General features: G+C 37.2%; 1 protein-coding gene across 2 annotated transcripts in view; it reads left to right on the top strand.

Annotated features, from left to right (window-relative positions):
- Positions 1-37: 37 nt before the first annotated feature.
- The window catches only part of cpeb2 (cytoplasmic polyadenylation element binding protein 2), a 45,968-nt gene continuing 18,400 nt past the window's right edge, over positions 38-27,605 (top strand). For both annotated transcript variants that reach the window (XM_066720007.1, XM_066720006.1), the window contains exons 1-4: positions 38-1,702; positions 9,623-9,904; positions 18,489-18,579; positions 23,782-23,832. In XM_066720007.1, coding sequence (XP_066576104.1) covers positions 443-1,702; positions 9,623-9,904; positions 18,489-18,579; positions 23,782-23,832 — 1,684 coding nt within the window. In that variant the 5' untranslated portion in view covers positions 38-442. The remainder of the gene's footprint in view (positions 1,703-9,622; positions 9,905-18,488; positions 18,580-23,781; positions 23,833-27,605) is intronic.

Genomic DNA, 27,605 nt, shown 5'->3' with positions numbered 1-27,605 from the left:
ATATTCAAGAAATCGTGACGAGGCACTGCAGCTTATGAATAATGAATAGCATGACGTAACCAATGCGGCGCGCTGCGGCCAGGCTTGTGGCGCCGGGCATTATTCATGAGCAGGGGGCGGGGCCTGGCATACACGATGACGCGCCAGTGACGCACACGCCGGGGTTTTTATGGTCCGCCGCCGCAGCCGAGCCGGTCATGAGAGGAGGGGAGATGAACGGGCAGGCTAGAGGGGCGCAGTGACAGCAGAGGCAGACCATAATAATTAAAACAATACATCCACACAAAAACAAACACCAGACATTACAGACAACAAGGACGAGTGTAAACCCTTCCTCTCTCGCTGTTATACTGTACAGTTGATTGTTCTGCGATTGAAAAGAGAAGGAGCAAACGCATTTTTATTATTATTTCCATCTCCCAACCTTTTCTTCTGTAAATAAATGGGGGATTACGGGTTCGGCTTGTTACAGACAGCCAACATTAACAGCAGCTCCGCGGGCTTTGCAGGAAGCGCTTTCAGGTCGTACGCGACGTCCCCCCCGGCTGCCAGCGGCCAGCTCTCCTCCCTCAGCCCCGGCAGCGGCGCCGCCACCGTGTCCTCTCTGTTCCTGTCAGCGGCTGCGCACCATCAAAACATGCAGGATGAGCTTCTTCTGGGGGTGACCACGTCCACGTCCACGTCCACGCAGCAGCAGCAGTCCCCGTCCGCCGACAAGACCCACAGCAACAACATCCTCAACAAGACCGGCCACCACCAAGCCAACAACAACAACAACCCCGACTTCGGCAACCACAAGAGACTGGACTACAACCACCTGAACCAGAACCAGAACCAGCATCAGCTGTCCGATTTCAAGCCGGGTGTCAATCAGGACACGTTCGGGCCGCCGCAGCAGATCGGTGACCTTCAGCAAGAGCGGAAAAAGCAGCAGCAGCAGCAGCAGGCTGATTTCGGCAACAAACAGCACCCTCCCCCGCCACCTCCTCCTCCACCACCGCAGCAGCAGCAGCAGCAGTACCCGCCCCTGAACCGTGCGCTGCAGGGACCGCCCGAATCCGACCCGGGTGCCGAGCCGAACCCCGTCCACATCCACCCCGGAGCGGACGACACTGCGGCTGCGGAAGCCAATGCGGTGGCCGCTGCGTCGCCGTCGCCCTCTTCCGTGAATCCCAACAAGGTTAGGCTCCAGATGGACTCCCCCAACACCCACCTGCTCAACAACGGCAATGGCAGCAACCCCGGGAACATGCTGCCAGGAGGGCTCGGTGCCGGATTCACGAACCTCCAGAACCAAGAGCTGCCGAACCCCCAGCAGAACCCGGGGGGCTCCGCGTCCCCGTCTTTGCCCGGGTTCGGGACCCCCTGGTCGGTGCAGACTAGCTCCCCCCCACCGCCAGTGACCAACTGTAGCAACCCAAGTCATGCCAACCCCATGAATCAGATTCCCAACACCGACCCCGACAACAGTTTCTACCCCGGGATCCCTTCCTCCATCAACCCGGCCTTTTTCCAGAGTTTCTCGCCGGTGTCGGCTAATCCCTGCGCTGGGATTAACGTGCCGGGCTTCAACAGCCCTTTCTCCCCCCAGATTAATGTACCTCAACAGCAGCAGAACAGGAGGTCCCCGGTCAGCCCCCAGTTGCACCACCAACACCAGGGCGCATTTCTACAACAGAGGAACAACTACAACCACCACCAGGTATGGGCTCTTGCTTTTGATACCCGATCGTAGATGTTGGCATCTTGCAGATCCGATGCTGCTAAATCATAGGTGAAGGGTGAGGGGGTCGACGTGGGCCTTTGTCATTGCAGCTCTACCGACCCCTATACTGCGATTATAACTTGTGCACACACACCATACACTACATGACAGCACAACACAAAAACCATTATAACGCATGTGCATATTATTAAACAGGTAGGCTACAACGTTTCATTTATCACCCCTTCTGGGAACTAACATCTAACTTTCCATTTATTTGAATACATTCCATTTTTCTGATTTAAAAAAAAAAATGACTGAGACACAAACAGTGTGCTGTACTGGGAAACGTCCATTTGAAAGATATAAAAAGACATTTTTCATTAAAAATAATAAAATACCCTGTGTTCAGTTGCAGGAATTAAAGCCGATCCCTTCACTTTCCCTCTGTCTGTCTGTCAGTTTACTGTAGCTAATGCTGATGACACTAATAATGCACACTGGATATTCAAGGAACATTATTTGATTTAAGGTAATTCAATGTAATGTGCAGAAAATACATACAGATAATGAGACAAAGACCTGAGATGTTGGAAATGTAGTCTACTGAGTACTGAGCTCTGATCTAAAATGTATCATTAGTTGTACTCATGTTTTCTAGAAAAGGTGGTCAAATGTATCTATTTTGTATTCAGTATCAATGTGATACTAACAGAAAATGTATCTTTATTTCATGACAAATGTTTCTCTGTAATAATCAGAAGGGCCTCTTCTTATTTTAGTAATTTATAGACCAGCTTTTACACTGACCACTGAATGTACTAGCTTAAATCTCACATGGATCTATTATTGTTGGATTACCATATTGTTAAACAGTGTCAGAGCCATAATAATATGTTCAGTGTTTGCATTTAGCAGTTGAAGCAATCCTCAGGTCCGCCCCATAGCAAAGCCTCTGGTAAAGACAAATACGTGGAGTGAGTTGGGCAGGAGGTACTGCCTTTGACTCCCATTGTTACGCCCTGATCTGTAACATCCAAATTAGTCTTCTCTCAAAAGCATTCTCTCATTCAGAGGATACTCACTATTCCTGTCAGTTCACCTGTCCGAGGCAAAGAATGACTGCTATTTTACAGCTCCTTTCTTTGACTGCCTTCTCAGCCAAGTCTATTTTAGAGGCCATTGTTAAGTAGATACCTAAAATTACAGCTATCACTTACAAAGGAGGTTTCACTCCACAGAGCTCTTGGGATATGTCAGTTCTGCCTGTGATTGTCTAGTGGGTTATTGTACTACAGCATATATATATATATATATATGAAAAGAAAATATATGAAAAGTTAAAATGTAAAAATGAAAAGCTTGGACTGCTTGGGATTTGTCCCATAATGTGTATGTGTTTTCTGCTGCTGTCATGACCTGTCACACACAAATATGGGCTGCACTGGTAAAATCAAGGTCCAGGCAGTCCTGGACACTGAATACAGTAAATAATATACTCAAATACAGGGACAGACTAAGACAATCACAGAAATGCCTCTAGCTGGTAACCTATCTTGAAGACATAAAAATGTAGACTGAATGACAATGCTGAAGTTAAAGTCTATCGATCTATTTATGTAGATGTATGTATTTTAAATGGCTCTGTCTATTGCTCTTTATTGCACATACATTTAAAACTGTTCTCAATCTTTAATGTACAAATCTCACATGCTGTCAGAGATATTAAATTGTAATTTTCTTCACCCTCTAAAATGTAGGCAGAAAAGCTATACCTTTAATAATCTTGAACACCAAGTAAATGACAGTTTTTGTTGATTATTGCTGAGTTTTAAATGCAGGTACTCTGTTTTATTGTCAGAGGTCACATTCCCAACAATACAAATAAAACATTACATGAATTATTAATTATTATGGTTTCTACTTGTGTGCTCAGTTTACGAAAACAGATTTTAAGTGTGAATAAATCAGTAAATTACAAATACAACTGCGCACAAATTTTATATCACATTTAGTCTTTTTCAACTCTAACCTCGGGATCTGTACCTAATATTATTATTATTATTATTATTATTAACACAGTAATGTTTGCAATTTTTTGTATGGATCTGTAGCCTATTGCTTGTGACAGGAATGGTCAAGTACTTAATCCTCAATGTATTGCAGAAATAAATGCAGCACTACTAGATATCAAAGTTGAAGGGTTTTGAGGTTAAAACACTTAATGGTAGTTTGGTCTCAATTAGTGGCAGTGAGTTTCTGAAGCAGTCTGCTAGTTGTGCAAGATGGCTTTGAAGCTCTGCAATAAGCTGATGAGTGTTGGCCTCTGAGAGCCAGGTCTGTCTGACTGGTGATGAGCAGGATTAAACGCAGGTGAAGGCTGGTCCTGTGGGCTACATTATAACTTTTATCACAGCCAGGCATTAACTGTAGCAATTAAAAACTGCACAAAATGTAGTCTGCCTCCTTTAATTTAGATGCCTGGTCTTTCAGTTGTTAATCTGAATTTGAGTGCGGTTAGGTTAAAATCGAGATCTTATTTATCACACAAGCCTGTGCAGGATTTTTGGAGATTAGTGAGAAAACAAGTTAAAAAGGAAAAAAAAAGGCAGAAATATAAAACACTACTTTAAATGATCTTCTCAGAAACAGCTTGGCAAACACACGGCCTATTTAATGTTTTTATTTCCATGCTAGCTTAATCTCACCTGCACTATGTGTCACAATAATATTTGATCAAGTTATCAAAATAAAATGTTTTCTTGTGGATAAATGTGGTGATCTATGATTTTTGACTTCATATCTGTAAATTTCAGTCTGATTTTGTCTTTATTTTGATAGTTTTCTCATGGTTACCAAGATCTCAAACCAATTTAGAAAATCAAGTTATTACAGGATAAAATGCAAGAAAATAAACGTATATAAAGAAAGAAGCCATTTAGAATTTACATTTTAATAATAACCAATATTTTATTCAATGTTAAGATGTCATCAATGCAATTTGCAACTCAATTAATTAAAAAATGAGGTTATAGCAATTAAACCACAGAACGTAAAGGGTCTGAAACGGCTGTTTCACGATCACGTGCCTCATGTCCTCACACTCGGACTAAAGGAGTCTGAATATTATTTAATATGATATTACTAATATCGTTATTAGTTAGCTAACTTGGCACATAATGTACTGCAAAGGAATCCCCTAACGATACACACACACACACACATATTATACATATTGTATAACAGCCTACATATTCTACAGTAAGATTGCCTAACTAAACTTTTGTAAAGGGATTATTATATAGGTCTAAAGAAACCGTATAATATTTAAGTTAGTTAATGAAGTCAGGCAAAAATTTTCCACACTCTAAATTCCAGCATCAGCTCATTGCGCAGTGAATTACAATTGGACCACTAACAACTGAATTCCTATTTGACCTTCTAAGGAGTGAGTAAACTAAGATTTTGGCAGCCAGGACTCATTTGCATTCCAGTACCTCTGCACAGTTTGTCAGTTTATTGTGGAGTTCTCAGCGTCACATTTTCTGTAATTTGATGGCGTTAAAAAATTGAATAGAAACCAACAATGGCATTGCTTAGTATTTTAGTACTGCTTTATATTGAATTATTGTATTTAATGTAGGAAAGGTGTTTGTCCCTTTTTTTGTTTTGTGTTTATGCAGTTGATCACACTTGTATGTGTGTGGGGGAGGGGGTAGGGTTCAATCAAGTCTCCTCTTGTTCGTCAATTTATTTATTGGTTGCTTGATTGATTAAAGAGACATTTCAAGTATTTTAAAGTGTTTGTTTGATGTGCTTATTCAATTAATGGGGAAATCAAAATGTAGCTTTGTGGAAAGACATACGGTAGAGCGAGAACAGTTAGGCACTGTGCTAAAATGATTAAATATCTGCTCATAAAATTTAACAGAAGCATTCTAATTGATGTTGACATTTTTTAATTGTTTCTTACTGTGCATGCAAAATGTATTCATCATCTTAATGTAAATGAACGGCCATGGCTGAAAGATGAGCATTTAATCCCTCTGTTATCCCATAGGGTCCAGCTCAATGTGGCAGAAGGCCAGGCACTGCCACATTGCATATATTCACTGGACCCATGCAAACCTGCACTGTGCCTGTAGCGTGAGAGAGTAGTGGAGGCTTCTCTGGTTCTTTAATCAGGGGGCCTCTTTGAATGACTTCTCTTTTAATCTTTTCAGATGAATTCATGGCTTGTGAAAGTTGGCACTGTTGGTGCTTACAAAGGAAGGGCTGGGCAAATGTAATGGGAATAGAAAACGATTAATTAGCTTACCTAACTATCATTCACCTTGACTCATTCTAAGCTATCGTACAGCATTATTATTTTAATGCAAAATGCAAAACATTTTTTTCAGTTAAATCAATTAATTGAAACCCAATAAGCTGGTCTGGGTCTCCATTTCTCAGACATTTTGGGAAATCTCTAAGGGAATATGTATACAGCTTTCATGAACAACAGTCATTTAAAATGAGATTTGAGCATTATAATTCCTATATAGCCTTTTCTTCCACCAGATTTTTATACCTATTTCCAAAATGTATCAGAAATAGCCTCTTTACAATTATTACATCAGCATGAATAGCCTTTCAAAATTAAGACTCTTATTTTAAATGGCAGAGTGTCTGAACATGGAAGTGGCCGAGATTGCTCTTCTTAGCTGTATAAATGGTTCGGCACAGTTGTTTTGCTGCTCTTTGGTGCCCTTGGCAATGATTAAAATGGTATGTTAAAATTGTAGATGGTGCTTTAGAACCAGACTCAAAATGGGACCTTTGAGGTGTCTGATCATGTCTTTAAAAATGTGATAGCTTGCATATTCCTCTGGAAAGATGCACACAACATATGTTATTTTATTGGCATTGTTCACATTTGTGTGAACACTGAACTCCACGATGTAGGCTATTAATTTTGTGCAAATCAAACTTGTAGTGGCAGACTAAGAGAGAACAAATGTTAAGCAAATACAAACTCAACATGTTTAATATTACTGCTGTGAACCTTTTCCCCCCAGTTATATTGGACTTTTTGAACAGAGGTGTATTGTAATTTGCCACCACTTTCTATCTTTTGAATCTAGAACAACAAAGGTAAAAGCTGGAGGAGATCAGAATACATCAGGGAACAGAGCCACTGTTGTGAGCTGTTCTATGCCCAAGGTTAAATGTGTTGGTGATAACATAGTGTGCTTCTATGAATTATGTTCCCCTATGCTGCCACAGCTTTCAAACAATTTACAAATTAAAGTTCTTTCCTTAAAATAGTTTGCTTTAAATCAGAACCCCCCCCACACACACCTGTCATATCCACTAAAATGAGCCAAAGTTTTACCACAGTGTGAAGATCTGAAAAAATTACAAATTAAAATAATGTAGTACAAATGACAACACAGTATACATTTCTAATTTTGAGACCTCCCTATGCAGTGTGAATGGGTCAGACCATGAGACTTGAAGTGAGCATGGGGGAGAAATAAAACCAATGTTAGAACATAAAATATATTTTATATAATAGGTTTTTTTGTTCGAATTAAAACATAACAAAAAACATAAATGTCTAAAAGGATTTTATTTTTGATCTGTGTACTGGAAATGTTGCATAACAAATACTGTTATAATTCTTGCCTCATTATAATTTAGGGAAAATAGGATAGTAAAATGGGTTATATAGGGAGGGTGCCCTTAGTTCACAGGAGCTTTTTAAGGTGATCTCCAGACCTCTGTAACTAGGGGCCTCTTTTTTTTATACTGAAACCAGTAACAATTTAAAAATACTATACTGTACTGTACTATAGCATGTTTTGGTAAAGAGGGAATTCGATAAGGTAAATTACTGAAAATTAAAGTGTATTATATGCATTAGGAAGCAAACTTTAAGGACTGTTGTTTTCAATCTTTTGAGTCTAGACTTGACTAAGACATAGTGATTAAATGTAGGTCACTGACAACACCCTCTGTAAATATATTGCATACAAATTTAGCTTCTGAATACATTGTTTTGCTGCTTATTTTTTATGATGTTATGGAAGTATGGATTACAGGGTAATTTACATTTATTTGAAGGTTGAAATGTACCATGTCCAAAAATAACCTTTCAATAAGGCCATAACAGAAGTATGTGTTGTTTATTATGCTATTGTTAGATGGTCTTCCTTGGCAGGTGACCAGCTGATTACCACCTTTGTTTTTAATCAGTGCAATAAAGAAGTAGCTTGGGATTCCCACTCCTATGGTGTGGGAGTTTATTCAGGGCTGAACTATATTGTAGTATGGGCTTTAAAAATAGGCAAGTTTATTATGCAGACAGGCATACTTAATAAATGGTATATTGTATTTAACTTTAATTTAAAATGAATTTTAAATTAAGCTTGTCCTTTTGCGTACAGCTATAATGGCTATACACATTTCCCCAAATTCTTTCTTTATATTAAGTGGAACAAAAAGGTTTGTAATCTGGAGAGAGACTCTGATGCCACATTTATTTAGATTATTATTATTGTCAATTTAAAAAGTGTGTCTGAAGTGAATGTCAGATATTAAAGAGTAGTCACTTTTAATTTCATATGTGATTTTAGATTAATTTAATGTCTTATTAGATTGATTCCTGTATCTCCGTTTTTAAAGCTCTGCTGTTGCTTCTGCTTACATTATTTGACAGTTGCCATGTGAACTGTTTCAACATACTGTAGCTTCTGAAAACACTTCTTGGAGTTAAATGCCTTGCCATTGTGCAGAAAGACATGCTGTGGGGCCAGTGTGCTTCTTTTTGCTCCCTGGCAACAATCTTAGAGACATATTTTCAAACAGTATGCCGTACCTGGGTTATAACATTATTAAAATAAATGAAACAAAATACAACATGTTTCTATATTCATTTTAATGTATTTCACCATTAGCAACTGCTAAAATTATTTGCAATCCTTGCATGCAACTGCAAGTTGAGAATACTTATGTTTTTATTTTTATGATGAATGGTAAGTTGGCCTACAAAGTCTATAATTGTGCCCTGATTTAGTTTGTAATCTAATTTTATGCAGCTTTTATTTGAATTGGAAATGTGTAGCTTTCATACTTCCTCATTGGCAAAAGGTCATCAGTTGAGTTACTCTCGGGAAAGGGAACGCTGCATGTTTCTTAGTTTTTTGGTCTTTCGGTTTGATGAAACCCTTAGAAGAGTATATTATAAAACTAAAATAAAATATGCTCTGGACAGTCTGTAAGCAGCATGTTGTTTACTTGAGTTTTATACTCTGTCAGACTGTGAGAAAGGGAATACAGCTCTCAAAGTATTTAGAATTTTGTTATTGTTTTTTGTTTCCAAAGAACTGTATTTAGTATTAGCTGTTGTCTCAGTGGACATTGTGCTTTGTGTGTACACTAATTAATGGTTTCCTCTTGAAGCATATCATTTATAATAAGTCCCTCTTAGTGGACTGTAAACAATAACTGAGGGTCAGGATCCCTCGAAGTGAAACTGGGGGCATGTGCCTCACGCAGAGAAACCACATTCTGTGACAAAAGCTGTATCGTGTTTACAGATGCCACTGGGTCTCTTGCTGTAAGGAATAGATATAGCATTAGCATAAAATCTAAATCTTACCAGAAATGTGAGCAGAAGAAGGGTTTTAATTATCTGTGGTGGGATGTCCTAGCGGGGGAATTTCTTGATAAGAATGATTATAAAGTGTCCCAGCTGAGTCACTAGGGCCAAACTGATAACAAAATGCTTCCCTTTTTAAAATAATCTCTCTTCCTTTCCCATCAAATCAGTGGAACATTAATACTACTGATAACAATCTTTGTTCATTTTCTTATAGATGTTCTCAGTAGGCTACAGCAGTTCTGACCGCTCTCCCTGTCTGTGTGTGTCCCCAGCCCATCATGAAGCAGTCCCCCTGGAGCAGCCATCAGGGCAGCGGCTGGAGCTCTGGAGGGATGTCCTGGGGGGGCATCCACGGCCGAGACCACCGCAGGCCTGGCGGGATGGGGATCCCAGGCACCATGAACCAGATCTCGCCCATGAAGAAGCCCTTCTCCAGCAATGTCATTGCACCTCCCAAGTTCCCCCGGTCCGCAGCCTCACTGACGCCGAAATCCTGGATCGAAGACAATGTGTTTCGCACAGACAGCAACAGCAACACCCTCTTACCACTGCAGGTGAGTTCAGCGTGCCCAGTCTCCATCAATTGTTGTATCTCTGTGGACTATGAGGAGCATGGTTTTATTTTTATTTTCAAACTTAGATAACAATAACGTATCATTGATTTAACTTTGAAATGTGAACTTGAAATAGATTAGTTGTTATTGTTAACTAAGGGCTAAGGAGCCTCATAGAGCAGGTTAGTTGTCAATCTGTTGTTGATCTTCATTAGTGAATCTGAAATGCAAGAGGTTAGAATTAAAGCTATGCACATATGGATACTGTCAGACAGCTGTAAATCAGTACCTTTCTTACCAGCAGTGCGATCAGACCGTTGTGTTACAGACACAGTAGCAACTTCAGCAGAGGAGAATTGCCCTGGGTTAGTCTACTGAAAGGCCATATTTTAACTAGGCAGTACAATGAGCTGAAAAGTCTTGAGGAAGACTTTTCTCACCGGTGACCTATAATTTAGTTACACAATAGGGGAGTTTGAAACATATTCAGGATTTGTGTATATATTTTTCATTATTATTTTATGAGCAAGATTTTGTTTTTTAATTATTTACTGTTTGTAAGGTTTGGTAACTTTTGCCAAAGCTGTTATTCATATTCCAATTGTCCTGCTTTCCGGTAGGACCTTGTTTATATGGGAAAATGTATTACGTGTCTCTTAGGCCAGAACACATTGTAACGTTAAATGCGAGGCCTTAACAGTCTGCAGTGTGCTGATGCTGAAGGATTAGGAACTGTGGCCCATTAATCTCATGCATCAGAGTGCAGACGCAATACTGGACAAAAATAACTCTCAGCATGTAATGTAAAAGGCATCATGTCTTTTGAATGCACCTAAAAGCTTTTGTACAAGAAGGGTGTATGTGGTGTTATGTTCAATACACTAAAATCTTAAAAATAAATCTCTACTCCTACTTCATCTCCACTACGTTGTTATTTATTTTAAGGAAACACTTATTTTCTCAATGACATCAATTAAATAGTTGTAAGAGGGAATACAAATTCATTGCAAGGCACAAGACTAAACCCTTCAGCTCTTGCCAAGGGTTGAAAAGTATTACAGAAATGCATCTGGTCGCCAGGGAGGAAAAAAGTAACCGTAGACATGAGATGTATGCAAGTCATAAGGATTGTGTATAGAGTTTCTAAATTGAAAAGGGAATGGAAATTAATTAGATTTAAGCTAAGCACCTGCTTAATTAAAAAAAAAAAAAACCATAATATCATGTATTACAGTTTTATAACAGCTGCATTTTCTCCAATATTATTAACATATATTTAACAAAGATTGTATGCCAGATTTGTGTGCTCAGGCAGGGAACTAAAATATGTTATTATATAAATATAAATATTATTTTATTAAAGTAGAAACTCCCTATATTAGGCTCACCTGTACTTTTCTCAATTTGTGTTTGCCTTCTATTTTTATAAGTTGCATCTTGTGCATGAAACACAGTCCTCCAATCTGAGCTAGACAGGTTTGGGAATATTTTGAACAAATGAATTCAAAATGACCTGGCAGTTGAAAACCTTCTATTTTGTAGCTTGTGCAAAATCTGCTTTTCTTTCTATTCTTGAATTAATGTTTTTTGTGCATTGGGCATAACATGAATATGACACTCTGGATAATTCTAGTATATCTGTGTGTCTCAAAGCAACTTCTAATTGTAAAGGATTTTCTTGTTAACAAACAAGAAAAGTAGCTGAAGAAAAAAAGCTCATATTTTCATGATAAATAATACGATGCTCAAATATAACTCAGACACTAATATATATATATATATATATATATATATATATATATATATATATATATATATATATATATATATTTATAGCTTCACTTTTTGTGCACCAGTTTTTAATTCCAGAAATGTGTGTGATGGATGATGGAAAATTACCATCCATAGTGGTTGCAAAACATGAATCCATTTGATATTTGGCCTATTGATATTGTCTAATTCAAACCTAAAAACATTGGTGACTTTATTTCTGTTTTACTATAGAAATAGTGAAAGCAAAACTGTTCATCAGGATAAACCAGCTGAAAGGTGGTAATAAATCATGCAAAGTATAATAATTCTAGTAATAATTATGCCTATATGAGAGAGTGCCTAGTTTTAAATTATGAATGGGGTGCATGTTAAAATGGCCAGCCATGCTTACTAAAGTTTTCCAGTTTATCCTCTTAATGTGAATGTCTTATTTTTCCATTTTTTTAAGTTCTTCTTTCTTTCATTCTTTTTTTCTTTCCCTCTTTTCACAAGACTTTATTGAGCCAAATAGGAAATGAAAGTGGTCCCCATGAGACTGACAGGAAAGAGGTTTAAGAATCCAGTTCTTTCAATTTCTTTAACTGATTCATGTGTGCCTGTCTATTTAATATTTGCTCTATTCCTCTGATGAGAAATCCCGAGAACGTTTTTTTTTCCCCCTCTGTCTTCCTCTATCGTTCTCCTTGCTGAGAAAAGTAATTAAAGCAAAGACTCATGCGACATGCGGTTTCTGTGACTTGCAGTAAACAGGTGTGTCTGGTTTAGACTGCAGATTATTTTGTCATTAGATTGTCACATACAGTAGCTTGTGGGTATTTTGACTGATATCCCACCCAGGCGTTTCTGAGGAATGTCTTTAGTTACTAAAGAACGAGTTGCTTGAAATAATTTGCTTAGTGATGAAGTGCTGCAGTATACTGATAAAGACCTTGAACTGTTATTATAATCTGTATTTTATTAACTGAATTCAAAATCTTTACTCTTATGATGGGTTTATTTATTATTATTTGAAGGTATATAAAAGTCATAGGAGGAAACAAAATTATAATGAAGCAATTCATACCATTCATATTTTAAAAGGCGGATTATAAAAGGCAGGAACTTGTGCTTTTAATTCTCTTCTCTTGGGTAATTTTAAGCAGCTGTAGTTCTCATGTGAGATAATTGATTGCCTTCTCTCTCTTTCTCTGCTTCGTTAATAAATCCGAGTATGATTGCCTTTCCCCAAAAACAGAGGAAGCAGCATCTGTGAATTATGTTTCAATTAAGTCCAACTTCCAATGCATTACATCATTTGCCATGGAAGGAGAAAATACTCATTGTAAGATTATTTTTTTGTTTGTCACTCATTTCTAAGTCGACATCTTTCACACTGCTTCAGTTCCAACCAGGTTTATTATAAAAGTGCTGAATTCAAAAGGCAATATTAATTAGTCTAACAACTACCTCAGATTTAGCATCAAGACGTTATGCTGTCACAATGAAGCACAGCGGCTTATAGAAAACCCATAAAAAAAATAAAAGCAAGAGATGTGAATAGCTTGTGCAGTAGGTTGCATAGACACTGACTGTCAGTGCACACACTAATGCACTAGAAATGCATTCATAGAGTTCCAACAGCTGAAAAATGCATTACGTTTAAAAATAGGCTGTCTGACGGGTTGAAGTGGAGGTTTGTATTTTGGTTATGTGCCCGTTTTTAAAAATTAATTTGAAAACAGTGGTACGTGATTCATGATATAAATCTAGTTTTACACTGTAGACGAGCATGTGTGGTATCGTACTAGGACTGTAACAGATGTCACTGACAATGAAGAATGTCTGTAGACTTTATTTTATTTTAAGCAGAAGCAGGAGTTGCTTCTGACATATGTTTTAAGACTACTCCATAAAACTGGGATGGTTGGAGAGAGAGGCATTAAGCCTCTCATCTGAAATAAATACTTGAAACTGTGCAAAACTGAACAGAATGATAATCTCTGCTTATTTCAGGTATGTTTTATTTTTTCCACTACATACTTTCTGTTACCTCTATAAAGACGGCCTTTGCTGCCTATTTGTCTTTATTTTTATTGTATGGGCCGAATACTTTACTCTGCCCATTCAGCACCATATCCCAGACTCACCATAAAAGGTGAAGTATTTCAAAGGGTATGCTCTTAAAGGTACAGACTCATTTTCTACTCTTTGCTTAGCTCCATAAAGTGAAAAGTTCTGCTATGCTTTGGGACAGTCTTCTGATCTTATTTTATATTGCATGTGGCAGACGTTCTTTATTTTTTCAAATGTAAACTTCAAAGTCGGCTTTAAAAGCATGAGGTATTGCTGAAAGGATGCCCAGCTTTGAAACGTGTGTTTGGTGGTTTGTGATGATATGCATTTTGAAGAGAGAAGATTAGAAGATTGTTCTATATCCCTGGATTTTGTGAAAGTTCTTTGCTGTTGTACCTTAGTCATTACCCTTGATATGTCAATTCCAGTTATTATTATTATTATTATTATTATTATTATAGTTTTATACTATAGTTAGGCATTTCTTTACATCCTGAAAGGTGCAGTGACTAGCTACATTTCTCTGAACAGCTTTTTGTAATGTTCTGAAAGTTGTGGTTCCAAATGTGTTGTTTTCAAGTTGTATATACAAGGATAGGCTCAGATGTTTATTTATTTATTTTCCTGTTTGTTCAAAGGTAAAACAGATTTGTACTGTGCATATATCTTTTCAAAATTGCTTTGGTTTATGGGAATTGTAACTCAATATTTTGGGATTCTAGTTTTTCCATCTTGAGCTTGTCTTGTTTGTTTTGTCATTTGTCACTTATTATGGTTCTTGTAGATATCTGGTGACCATGTATTACAGAACAATGTTGAATACACCTGCGACTGTCTGTATTGAGAATGCTAAATCCGAGTTCTGGCTCCACTAATAGTACTAATACTCTAGTTTTGCCCTTGGTCCTCATTTCCACGCAAAGCCTCAAATTCCTGTGGACTTTATCCTCTGCAGGATCTTAAGACCTCAGTGAAATCTTTTTAGAACTTTCTTTGTTCATAAAGAGGTTCAGTTCTTATAACGTCCATATGTTCCACCTTTCTTTTCTAGAATTAGTCTGTTTTGCTGAGAGAGGATTATTGCTAATGCCTATGTGGCTTTTGGAGGTCATGACACAAGTGGGCGCTGTTATAAATGGAGTCAAACTGAAGCCTTGATGAATCTTGAATAATATAATGCTCTTGATTCTTTCCCCTTCTCTGTGACTGTACCATTTATTTCAGGCTGTGGGTCAAGAAACTCCGATTCCCCCATTATCATGTAATTGGCTTCTCCAGAATGGAATCCAAAACAGATGGTTAAATAATGTTGCCCTCAAAACAATGGTGCACTCTTGAATACTTCAGATACCACACATGCCAAGAGAGAATTTCCCTTTTTTTCCCTCTCTCTCTCTTGCTCTCTCACATACTGTCGCATCTATGTTATTTTTGTCTCCATCCTCTGCCTTATTTCGATAATTGGTAGTGCCTACTTCTGAACTGCTGCAACTTTTCTATTTAATTTCCAGTTCACTGATGGTGTACAAATTCTCTTTCCTTTAAAATTGTTTTTTGCTTAATACATTCTCTATAACAGTGTTTCTCAAATGTGAAGATTATTATCTAACAGAACTATATCAAACATTTGTCAGGACATGTCATCAACACATTTCTGATTTGCAAACAAAAGCCTCCACTACAGCAAAAAACACAGAAATCTATAACTTTTTGCCATTTTAGATACTTTAGTATGCAGATTTCTGCAGATCTACATCTCCCAAAGGTATTGATTCATTGCTGACCATGTAACAGGCTTGCAAAAAGAAATATATAAATATCTTCATGAGGGTAAATCTTAAAAGATTCTGCCATCTTTTCTTGTATATTTACATGTGTTTAGAGCAGCAGGGGGTAATTCTCCAAGCCAGAGTGTGTGGGTGTGAGTTTATTTCAGTCACTGATACTGCCTTTATACTTTACCAAAGAGACGGGGGGGGGGGGGGGGGGTGTGGAGGAAATTGAAATCCAATTAGCACATCTAATTTAGTCTGTGAAATCATTTCAGTGTCACCCATGACATTAGTTCAGAAGATTAAATCACAGGCTTCTCATTTTTGCTTTGAAACAGCGTTATCATTTTTCATTACACAGCAGGAAGTTTGGTAAAACTTGGTAGTAAAGCCAAGTAAGGTATTCAGATATTTTAGAATTAAAAAGTGTATAGTTTTTGCTGTGTTCTCTTTATAGTTATTATTTCATATTAATTTGATATAATCACATCTTACTTAGTGACATTCCCAGGGGCACAAATGCAGGACAGCTTGTCATAGCCACCATTTTGATGTACCTCTTTTATTTCACACTTTGCTGTAAAGTTGCTTAATGTGTAGTATCTGGTTATCTAAGCTGCATTTTGTATTTTTATTTATTTATTTATTTATTTTTGCTTTAAGATAAGATGTTTTATGAGCTTTGACTATGTTGCTTATCCTGTTTGCCTTGGATTTTCCTGCTGTAAAATTAACAATTAAAGTGCAAGCATATTAGACTTCTGTTACATGTAGAAGAAAAACAATAACACACATACTGTTTGTTTATGTTCATCTTCCTAGTTAAATGATAAATAAATGTTAAATAAAACATTTTCAAGTAGAATAAGAAGAATGCAAAGTTATTTCAGTGAAGCAGTTTATAGTTGTCTGCAGTGCAGTGCAGTGTGGAGAACCAGGGCCCTGTATTTAACTGCCTAGCTTGTCTCACCACAAATAGACTTAATTCTACATTTTTTCTTGTGGAAATTCTCAAAGCCTTCTTTGGGGGTGGAATAAGGTCTATACAGGCTTAGCTTGGGTTGTTATAATCATATGTTATCCCACTGATCCCATTTTTGGGTCCTGTCTTTTTTATCCAGCTGCCATGATGTCTGAGCTGAATGCAGTCAAAACTACTGACACACTGTTATAAAAAGGAGCTTCAGTACCCGTCATTAGGAATGGATTAGAAATGGGTTACTGCATCTCCCTGTGAACTCCACATTCTGTCTCATACTCAGTTATTGACATTTAATATGTAAAAGCTATGATTACTCTTCTAATCCTTCTCTTGATCTATGGCCATAAATTGAGGAGACTTTCATACTTCTGTCTCATTTACAACAGCGTAGAATTATATTATTGGTGTCCCACCCCCATCCCCAATCCTTTGTCAATACTTTTCATTACCTAGCAAATAATATAACAAATTAACTACCTGCAGTGTCAGTATTTCAGAAAGTTTCAGTCAGGCTCTTACAGTCTTTGATTTTCTGCGATTACTGTATATAGTTAAAACAGAAGCTTCAAATTAGCTATGCAGCCCGAGTCTGCCAAGTGAGCATTACTGTACCACAGGGAAGCCACTACACACATTCTTTTCAAATCCAAGTTCATGAATAAATTCTGAAAAAGGAAATCATGAAGAAAATGATAGCTGTAGTGGACTCTTTTCTCTTTTTACTATAATTTATTACTGCAGCCTTGAAACACAAGGAGTTAAGTTGTTAGTTTAAATGTATCACAGTAACAGATTGCCTTATCAGCCTGCTGACATAGCTCCCCTGTTGTTCTCTGTTACTTCCCTGTGCTCTTAGCAACAATGGTTTACATGCCATTGTTGATGAAGTCATATCGTTCTCTGAAGAATGACATTCCACCTGAAGAATTCCTACTATTATTCATGTACTTAGAACTTTTCTACCTTCAGTAAAGAACCTACATTGTAATTATTAATAATAATAGATACATATGAACTGTTAAGAATGGCGCCTAAATGCAGCAGAATTCATGTTTTTCCAATATACACTTTTTCTTTCCTATTCAGATATTGCTTCATCAGATGGGTTCATCTGACATTCCTGGCTGGCTGCTTCTTGTGTAGTTAATTAAACATTAAACAGACCGAACCGCTAGACAGGGCCACATGTGCCAAAGGGAAGCTCTTGCTTTGGGATCATTGAAGATCAACACAGTGGCCTTTGAGTCCCATGGGTTTGAGAATGAAAATTAGTCAGGCCTGATTCTTCTCTTTGCTCTATACCAATTTATTCTCAAAAGAAGGTCATGAATATATAGTCCATGCAGAATTCTATTTTTTTTTATGTCAGTAGCCTTAAAACCATGCTTTCCTATTTGAAGGTTTTAAACCTCTTGTTTTCAAGCAAAACATTGATCTTAAACATTTATCGGTGTGTAATAGCATTTTCTGCCTTTAACTTTTTTGTCCAGGAATCTGATTGTTAATATTATGATATTGTACATAGTATTGTTCATCCCTATGGTTTGTGCATATGTAAGAATTTACAATAAGTTACTTATAACTTAAATCCCAGGGATTGTCTTTTTGTCTCGGCAATGGCAAAAAAAAAAAAAAAAAAAAAAAAGAAAACCTCTTGAAAGTATTTTGGATGTGAAGATGTGAAATTGCACATTATAACTGTACACAAATTAACTGTCATTTACTATTAGGGATACCACTATAATTTGTTTATTTTTTGTTATAGTTCACTTTATGTTGCTTTATTTTGAGAAGAAATATGTTTTTCTACATTAAATATTGATAATCTGTGTCTCGGTGCCCAAGATTAGCAGACTAACCCACATCCCCACAGCTAAGGAACCTGCAGTCATGCCAGATATCAAATACACACACACACACAGTGTAAGAAACTAACTCCCAGTTAAGCCTGCTAATGGCGATTATTTGTAATGACTCGGTTTAACCAAATCTTTTTCTTTCATAGGATCGTTCTAGAATGTATGACAGCTTGAACATGCACTCCCTGGAAAACTCACTTATTGATATAATGAGAGCTGAACACGATCCTTTGAAGGGTAAGTTGCTACTTCAGAGACTTTGCTTACATTTGGAAATTGACCATTTTTGACTGATTTCTGTATATTCATTTAACGTTTGCTGCCTTTTGAACATTCTGATTACCATTAATTTGTGGATGTAGCTTTTAATAGAATTATAATCGTTTAATTAATCTATAGTCATTGAGGCAGTTAGTTTGCTCATTGAAGCTGTTTCTTTTTACATTGCCATTTTCCCTTCCCCCTAACTGGTAAAGCCATTACAACATGTTCTCTTTGAATTAGACAAACAAAACTTGTACCTTTCCACCATTTATCTGAATATTTTGGTTCTCACTTACAAAAGCCAGTTATGAATCTCAAATTTGAATACAAATATTGATTAAATAAGGTAGAATCTGCAGGATGTAATCTGGAGTACAGCAGATGTACAGTGACATTGACAATAAAAGAACAAGTTGCAAGTCCTTGATGCTAAAGATGTAGAAACAAAGGATGTGCAGAGAATGTGTTCATAGGAAGACCTCATCATCTCTGCACATACGAGCCGGGGGGAGAGTGGTGCAAGGAAAGGGGTGCTGTAACAGCTGCTGTTCTCCTGCCTACTTTGTAGTGTAAATGCATTGGCTCATTAAGCAATAAAACATACAAACCGCATCCTGAGAGGCTTTTTTTTAAAATAGTTAATTAATTTATCTGTTATACTGTAGATAAAGACACCGATCAATCTACGTTTGTGTATTTGTGTTCATGTGTATGTGTATAAATCTGGCCAGCCAGTATCTGTGCTCATATATAAGCAAGCTAAGTTGCCTTTCCTGGCCTTACCCCCAACCATTACCAACAATGGCTGAGCTTTGAGCTGTGGTAATGAGAACCATTTGTGCTGCTGTCTTTCTTAATTCCAGTGTGACCTCAGCAGATTTCAGATTGCTTATGAGGAACTCATTGGGTATTAACTGTTCAGTATTATGACTACACTGTAGCACAGCAGCAATGCATTACTGGGTTTTGAGTTGATCTACATGTGTGTGTAGTGATGTAATTGCAAATTGGAGAGGGCAGCAGACCCATAGTTCAACCTCTCACTCACCACAAAAAGGTTGACTGGACACTCCCGTTTGTTTGTCCTGCTTTGCAGTACTGCTTGATCTATATTTGTTATTCATCTTTACAGAACCATTTTGTTCCAGATAGCTGCCCAAAAACATGAAATGCTTTCTTGGGAGTAAAAGATTTCTATAGTGAAAGTCACATTGAAGCACAAAGCTTGCTTTCTTTAAGCTAGGAACTTATTTACAGCCAGCTCTTTGAGCTTGAACATTTAAATGACCTGAAACAGTGCCGCTTTTATGCAGTACTGCAGTGGTAAGAAAGGGAGACATTGGAATGTCAGGCACGTGCTCTTGATTTGGCTGGTAATGCGGTCTGCAGAGTGACTAAGCATTTTGAATCTGACTTTTATTATTATTAATACCAAAGTCAAGTAAATATTTTAAACAACCAACTTAAACATTTAATACAATGTTTTCTCAAGGAATATAAGGCAGCAATATTTTGTGCATTGTCTGTCGGCTTTAGCATAACTAAACAATTGCTTTTGTTTAACTGGCTTTAGCCGTCGCATAGTTTGGTCACAGGTCACAGACAACAGAGAACTAGTGTATAGAAATGCACGGTATTTAACAACATTGTGACGTGTATTAGTAGGAACAAGTGTTATAGATATACGATAGAAATTGAATGAAAGAGGCAGAAAGAAAAATAAAGAAAAATAATTTCCATAGATACCTAGTTATATAATGAGCCTTTGACAGTCACTGGCAAAATAATTATTTATTGGCAGATATATATCATTATATTGATATTCACTATGTTAAAAGTGATCACTACAAATTAATGAAAACAATTGTATCTGAAAACCTGGATTACCCCCGTGCACCAACAATTTAAATTGAAATGTGTATTCATCATCTTAATGAAAATAAACTGCCTTTTTTTCGGGAAACATTTTTGTACCCAGACTAGTGTCAATAATCACTCGAGCCTATACAGAATGAAGTCTTCACCAAGATATCACTATATTGGGCACTTAAGGGTGCTGTATTGTTTGATATCAATGACCCCATTCATACCTATTAGGCCGGCCCTGGGCCGCCTCAAATTTAGTCCGGCTTTTTTTAGAGACCCTGTTCACATTCGCAGTTTTAGGAGGCCTAAGTGCGTCACACATGCGGGCAAAAAGGAGGCCTGAATGAAATGCATTCCGGGAATAAACAAATCTGCTCAAACAAACCAGTTACCCATGACATTGTCTGCTTACAGGTGTATGCGATGTATTTATAACCTGCTGCTCAGTATTTCTTCTGAGTTCCTCGGAAAAACATGCAACCTTTTCTCTGGACTCTACTGCGTTTGTTGTCATTTTTTAAATCTGATCTTTGCATTTTTATTTTCCGTTTAACTTGGTCGGGTGAATGATTGATAGCCATCGATCGCTTCTATAGTTATATCCTCATAGTAGCGCTCATACACTTCCATTGGTTTGTTTTTTATCTTTATCTTCCATCCACATTGTAAACAGCACTTTAATTTCTGCATCATCCCAGTTACCTCCAAAGTCGGCATTTGTAATTGTACTTCTCAGCTCAATATAATTGCATTTCGGATTGGATAGTAAACAGCTGGTCTCGTTTTAAAATGCATTGATTTGAATGGAAATTTATATCATTTTAATGCAAAATTGGGATAATTAATAAAGTTTTCTGGTCCTGTTCACAATTTCACAATGCAATTTTCACATGTAAAATGCATACTGTTAAAATTCAGACTTCAATCATACTTAGTACAAGAAAAAAAATAGCGAGTTTACCAGCTACACAGACTTTTATTTTAGTAGTTTGAATAACTCAATACTTAGCCTATACTTTTGTAATATATATGAAGATGTGAACTAGTGAAATGCATCTGTACATGTAAGACTATAGATCGATATGACATTCAAACAATATAGAGAAAATACTGCTCGTCTTGTGCAGTGGTGCCTGTGTTTATTCTGCGTTGGCATGAAGCGGCGACTCTTTGACTCATACACGCGAGTCTCCAGGGGCCGTGGCTTGAGTTGTGTCACACGCTGACGCTTTCCACCCGGCCCAGGGCCCGGAGCGCTCATATTCAGATTTAGGCCTGGTCAGAAAGTGGGACTAGTTTTCACCCGGCCCAGGGCTGCCTTAAAACTATGACCCGTGCCCTGGGCCGGCCTAAATCTCAAATGTGAACGGGATCAATACTACCATGTGGCAGAGGATTTGACATAGACAAAAGGCAGGATTCAGACACGTAATGTTCCAAGCAAGGCATTTTTATATCCACAAGCCCATCAGAAGTGTTCAGTTGCCATTGCTCATAATAGTTCCGGTTACAAGTTACTGAAAAAATGCAGTATATCAAAGCTACATAATATTACCTGTTGCCAGCCTTACAAGGTTCTGCAGAATGTGATGGCAGTAGCAGGAATGTAGGGGCTTAGAGACTGAGAGTGTGTTGGGTACTTTGGTTGGATAATTTATGGAAACCCAGTTTACTCTGTGGATGCATGATCAAGTAATTAGGGTGATGTTCTCTTCCAGTAGGTAAAGGCTAATGCAGCTAATATTATATTGGCTACTCAGAGTTGGGATTTCATAGGGATCCCATTTATATTATATCTTTAAGCTTTAAACTAAATACAATGGCCTCAGTGCAAATGTAAATTTCTTTTGCATGCACAAAATCACAGAAATTATGGTTTTCAGTTACGGGGTCTTTTATGTTATGGTCAGTAATGTTAAATAGTAATGCAACAATTAGTGTGAAATTGTGGTGAAATCTATTGTAAAGCATGGTATTAGGCAAGTTCTCTTTCTCTCTCTCTATCGATTGTATGTATGTGTGTGTGTGTGTGTGTATATGTGTATATATATATATATATATATATATATATACACACACATTATATTGTCTTTATGATTCTTTATTTTTGTATCTCCAAAGAATCTCTCCAGAAGAGTCTTCTGGGTTTTTGTATTACAGCTTTGTCTCTGTTGAGATATATATATTATAAAGAAAGGCTGTAGGGAATTACATAGTCCATTAATTTTTAAACAGTCCACAAATTGAGTCGACATCACTCCTGCTCCAGTTAGTTTGAGACAAAAGCCAACAGCTATTCAGTGTGAACATTTGTGTATATTTGTAGCTACAGTTAATTACTTTGCAAAGTAATTAAATTCTCATTATTCATAAAATGCAGAGAGAGAGAGAGAGAGAGAGAGAGAGAGAGAGAGAGAGAGAGAGAGAGAGAGAGAGAACCAATTTGGAGGTTATATGATCCATAAAACTGATAATAAAAAGTACATTGCTAAATTACCTTTTTGGTTTTACATTTTTGTTTTCTAACATCTTTTCATTGTTGAAGTAATTTACTAATTATATGTGTTCATGGTTTCCCTGTGTCTACCCCTAATACCAATTTTTAATTTAAGACTTAAGACTGAAGTATGACTTCATTGTGTTCATGTACTTTCACTGAACTGTTGATCTCTTATATTACTCGACTTTCACTTACTTTACTGTACTTAAATAGTTTACATAATGTGGAACTGGAAAGTAGTACAAATCATGATTCATATTATTCTGAAAATATCTTGAAAATATACCTCTGGTGTCGCTTGTGTTAGATGACTCCCTCTTAAAAGAAAACATGGCCAATATATGCAGTGTCTTTGCCACCTTTTCTATCACAGATGTGTAATTTAATTGAAATTGAACTGTATAATACAAGAAGTGCACCAAATGACCTGCACAGTTTCAGCCAAAGTTTGGGTCATGGGTCTCCCCTCAGCTTTGAGTCAGACAGCATTATGGAGCAAGTGTGGTCTGTCCCTATGGCTCCCTCTCTGAAATCTCTTGTGACATGCAATAATACTAACTATCTAACTCTGTCTTTCTGTGTGTATATATATATATATATATATATATATATATATATATATATATATATATATATATATATATATATATATATATATATACAATATACAGAAATTATTATTATACAGAAATATAGTATTATTGCATGTCATATATATATAATAAATGTTTGAAATAAATCTGAGTTGCATGTTTCTGACATTTGAAAAATTGTCTTCAATTCTTTTCTCTTCTTTTCTTTTATTTTAGGACGAATGGGATACCCACATCCTGGAACGGACAATCTTCTTATGCTCAATGGTAATTATTTAGAAATTATATTGTATTGTGCATACACTTACTTTGATATGTTCTTAGATATTGTATATTTATTTATTTTCAAGAAACTATATATATATATGTATGTATGTATGTATGTATGTATGTCTATATTTGTGTGTGTGTGTGTATATATATACATATGTATACACACACCTAAAGGATTATTAGGAACACCTGTTCAATTTCTCATTAATGCAATTATCTAACCAACCAATCACATGGCAGTTGCTTCAATGCATTTAGGGGTGTGGTCCTGGTCAAGACAATCTCCTGAACTCCAAACTGAATGTCTGAATGGGAAAGAAAGGTGATTTAAGCAATTTTGAGCGTGGCATGGTTGTTGGTGCCAGACGGGCCGGTCTGAGTATCTGCTCAGTTACTGGGATTTTCACGCACAACCATTTCTAGGGTTTACAAAGAATGGTGTGAAAAGGGAAAAACATCCAGTATGCGGCAGTCCTGTGGGCGAAAATGCCTTGTTGATGCTAGAGGTCAGAGGAGAATGGGCCGACTGATTCAAGCTGATAGAAGAGCAACTTTGACTGAAATAACCACTCGTTACAACCGAGGTATGCAGCAAAGCATTTGTGAAGCCACAACACGTACAACCTTGAGGCGGATGGGCTACAACAGCAGAAGACCCCACCAGGTACCACTCATCTCCACTACAAATAGGAAAAAGAGGATACAATTTGCACAAGCTCACCAAAATTGGACAGTTGAAGACTGGAAAAATGTTGCCTGGTCTGATGAGTCTCGATTTCTGTTGAGACATTCAGATGGTAGAGTCAGAATTTGGCGTAAACAGAATGAGAACATGGATCCATCATGCCTTGTTAGCACTGTGCAGGCTGGTGGTGGTGGTGTAATGGTGTGGGGGATGTTTTCTTGGCACACTTTAGGCCCCTTAGCGCCAATTGGGCATCGTTTAAATGCCACAGCCTACCTGAGCATTGTTTCTGACCATGTCCATCGCTTTTTGACCACCATGTACCCATCCTCTGATGGCTACTTCCAGCAGGATAATGCACCATGTCACAAAGGTCGAATCATTTCAAATTGGTTTCTTGAACATGACAATGAGTTCACTGTACTAAACTGGCCCCCACAGTCACCAGATCTCAACCCAATAGAGCATCTTTGGGATGTGGTGGAACGGGAGCTTCGTGCCCTGGATGTGCATCCCACAAATCTCCATCAACTGCAAGATGCTATCCTATCAATATGGGCCAACATTTCTAAAGAATGCTTTCAGCACCTTGTTGAATCAATGCCATGTAGAATTAAGGCAGTTCTGAAGGCGAAAGGGGGTCAAACACAGTATTAGTATGGTGTTCCTAATAATCCTTTAGGTGAGTGTATGTATGTATGTATGTATGTATATGTATATATATATATATATATAATGTATGCATAGATGGATGTATAAACCGTTAAATTTGAAGACTGTACCAAGTGAACTGGACTTTGGCAAATCTCTGATGTTCCCAGGGCACACCCTTTGGAAGATTTATGGCTTCAACTCATTATGAAGGCTAGAAATATATTATGCTTCTGGCACAGTTTTCAAAATGAAATAGCCTATTCTGGAGAAAGTAACATGTCAGGGAGTATGGCATGTGATTAACTTGGATAGCTATGTGCACAATTTAGAAATCCCTGTGTTGTAATTTGTGTGTGTGTGTGTGTGTCTGATCTTTTGTAATCTTTATCACATTCTGTAAATGGGTTTCACTGGTCTGAAGGCATTACCAGAACCAGAACAAAAATATCTGTGAAATGGCAATTGCTCTCCTGTGTCGTTGTTTGTTCTCAAGCACCTTCAATTTACAAGAGGGGAATTACATTTTGTATGTAGGCTTTAAGACCGCAGATGCAAGTGACAAGATTTGGGAAGCTTTTTGAAGTAAAACAAAACAAAAAAAATCTCTCCAAGCTCTACATGAAGGGATATGAGCCCTCATGACAGGGCTGTATTGATCAGACTGTGCTGTAGCAGTTCTGGAGGATGACAGACCTCCTAAAGCATCAGCTGTTTTTTCCACAAGAGCGTGTGACTCACTTCATTACATCAGCCATGTAAAAAGGTCAGGAACAAAGCAATCTGGAGTCATTCAGTATGCATGTGTTATTTTAGTGCAAGTGTGCTGGTCAATCCGTTATATTGATGACCCAAAGGCTAATTTTGTAGCTGTAGCCTAGAAAGTAAAGCCAACTGACCTTTTTTTGTTGTTGTTCATTTGTTTTGTTTTGTTCTTTCTTCCTTTTTCATATTTTTTATTAAATGTATTTATTGTATCCTGATCTGCTATTTTAGTATTCCAGACCTATGCATGCTTTGCCAGTAATATATTTCTTAACACAATAATTTAGAATGTCACATAATATCGGCAAGAATAAGGATTTTTCACTCGTCTTGGTCACAAGGTTATACAGAAAAACTGACGACACTGTCTACCACAGGGGTGAGAACGATTTCTCCAGTATTTCTGGCAAAATGCCACAGGCTGAACTAAATTATTTCTGTACAGACTGACCTAGCTTTCAGGAATTTCTGGAAGTTGCTTCAGCATTTTAGGAAGATCTCTTATTCCTGCCTTACATATCTGTTTTAAAATGGATGATATGAATAGTATTTTCACAGATATTTATTTATTATGATTTTAAAGATTTTTCTAATCACTCAGTAAGAAGTCAGTAGTGTTAGAAAATTTATAATCATTATTTTTCATTCTTTCAATTGAAAAAAGGAGAGATTTAAAGATTAAATATCCAAGATGTACATTTCTGGCTTTTTATGTGTCTGTTGTGCAAAATCACATCGAAAAGTCATGGGATTTAGGTCTTCTCAACACATCTATTTTTAAACCCATCTTTGGAGATGTTTTGTATCATCTTGCTCTGTTCTTTTTTTAATTAAATGAGCTGTGCAAAATGTAAAAACGTCCTCCTTCCCTTATTAATATCTCACTTTAATCACTGAAAGGGAAGCGCACTATAACCAAAGTGTAATAACCTTATCTGCCCCCATTTATAATAATTTGATTGAATTTCAGATTTGGTATTATTTAACCCTTTGTCAACTGACATTTATCGGTAAGGTAGTCCTATTCCCACAGATGTGCCGAAGAACAAACTCTATATTTAATTTAGCGTTTTGCCATCTATTTCAGACCTCAGATCCTGAAAAGTGTGATTTAAAGTTCTGTAATCCAGTTTTGACATTGCATATATTAGACCATGTGATATTTAGCTCTGATGAATAAGGTGAGCAACAAACAACAAATCTTTCTTGGCAGCCAAGAGTCCTTCATGGCATGGAAGCTCGGAACGACTGCCTCAGAGTTCTTTATTCTTGAGTTCTGTATATACTTGAAGGCACAATTTGTTTTTTTTGTCTTATATGAAATTATTTACGATTGCTACAAGCATGGTAGAATCATTTAATTACTCTGTTTTCTTAAAGACATATTTTTGCATCAGATATTCATTACTGTACACATTTGATTGATTATTTCATCAGTCAATGTGTCAGAGCACATAATACAAGCACCCTTTTACTCCTTGCTATTTTAAAAGTTGTGTTCTGCATATGAGACCTAAAAATAGCATGCTTGTCCCATCCAGCTGTCAGAGTAAATATAATCGTGATTCCGCTGCAGGCTCTTCACCTTGCTGCCCTTCTGTGTTTTTCTCAGAACTATTTTGCTGATTTTTGAAATGTGAAGTCATATCAATCTACAGTGGTTGGT

The sequence above is a fragment of the Amia ocellicauda genome, chromosome 13 (genome assembly GCF_036373705.1).
Source record: "Amia ocellicauda isolate fAmiCal2 chromosome 13, fAmiCal2.hap1, whole genome shotgun sequence".
In the NCBI taxonomy this organism is placed as follows: domain Eukaryota; kingdom Metazoa; phylum Chordata; class Actinopteri; order Amiiformes; family Amiidae; genus Amia; species Amia ocellicauda.
Note: the sequence above shows the minus strand (reverse complement) of the source record. Positions and strands in the feature narration are given on the sequence as shown.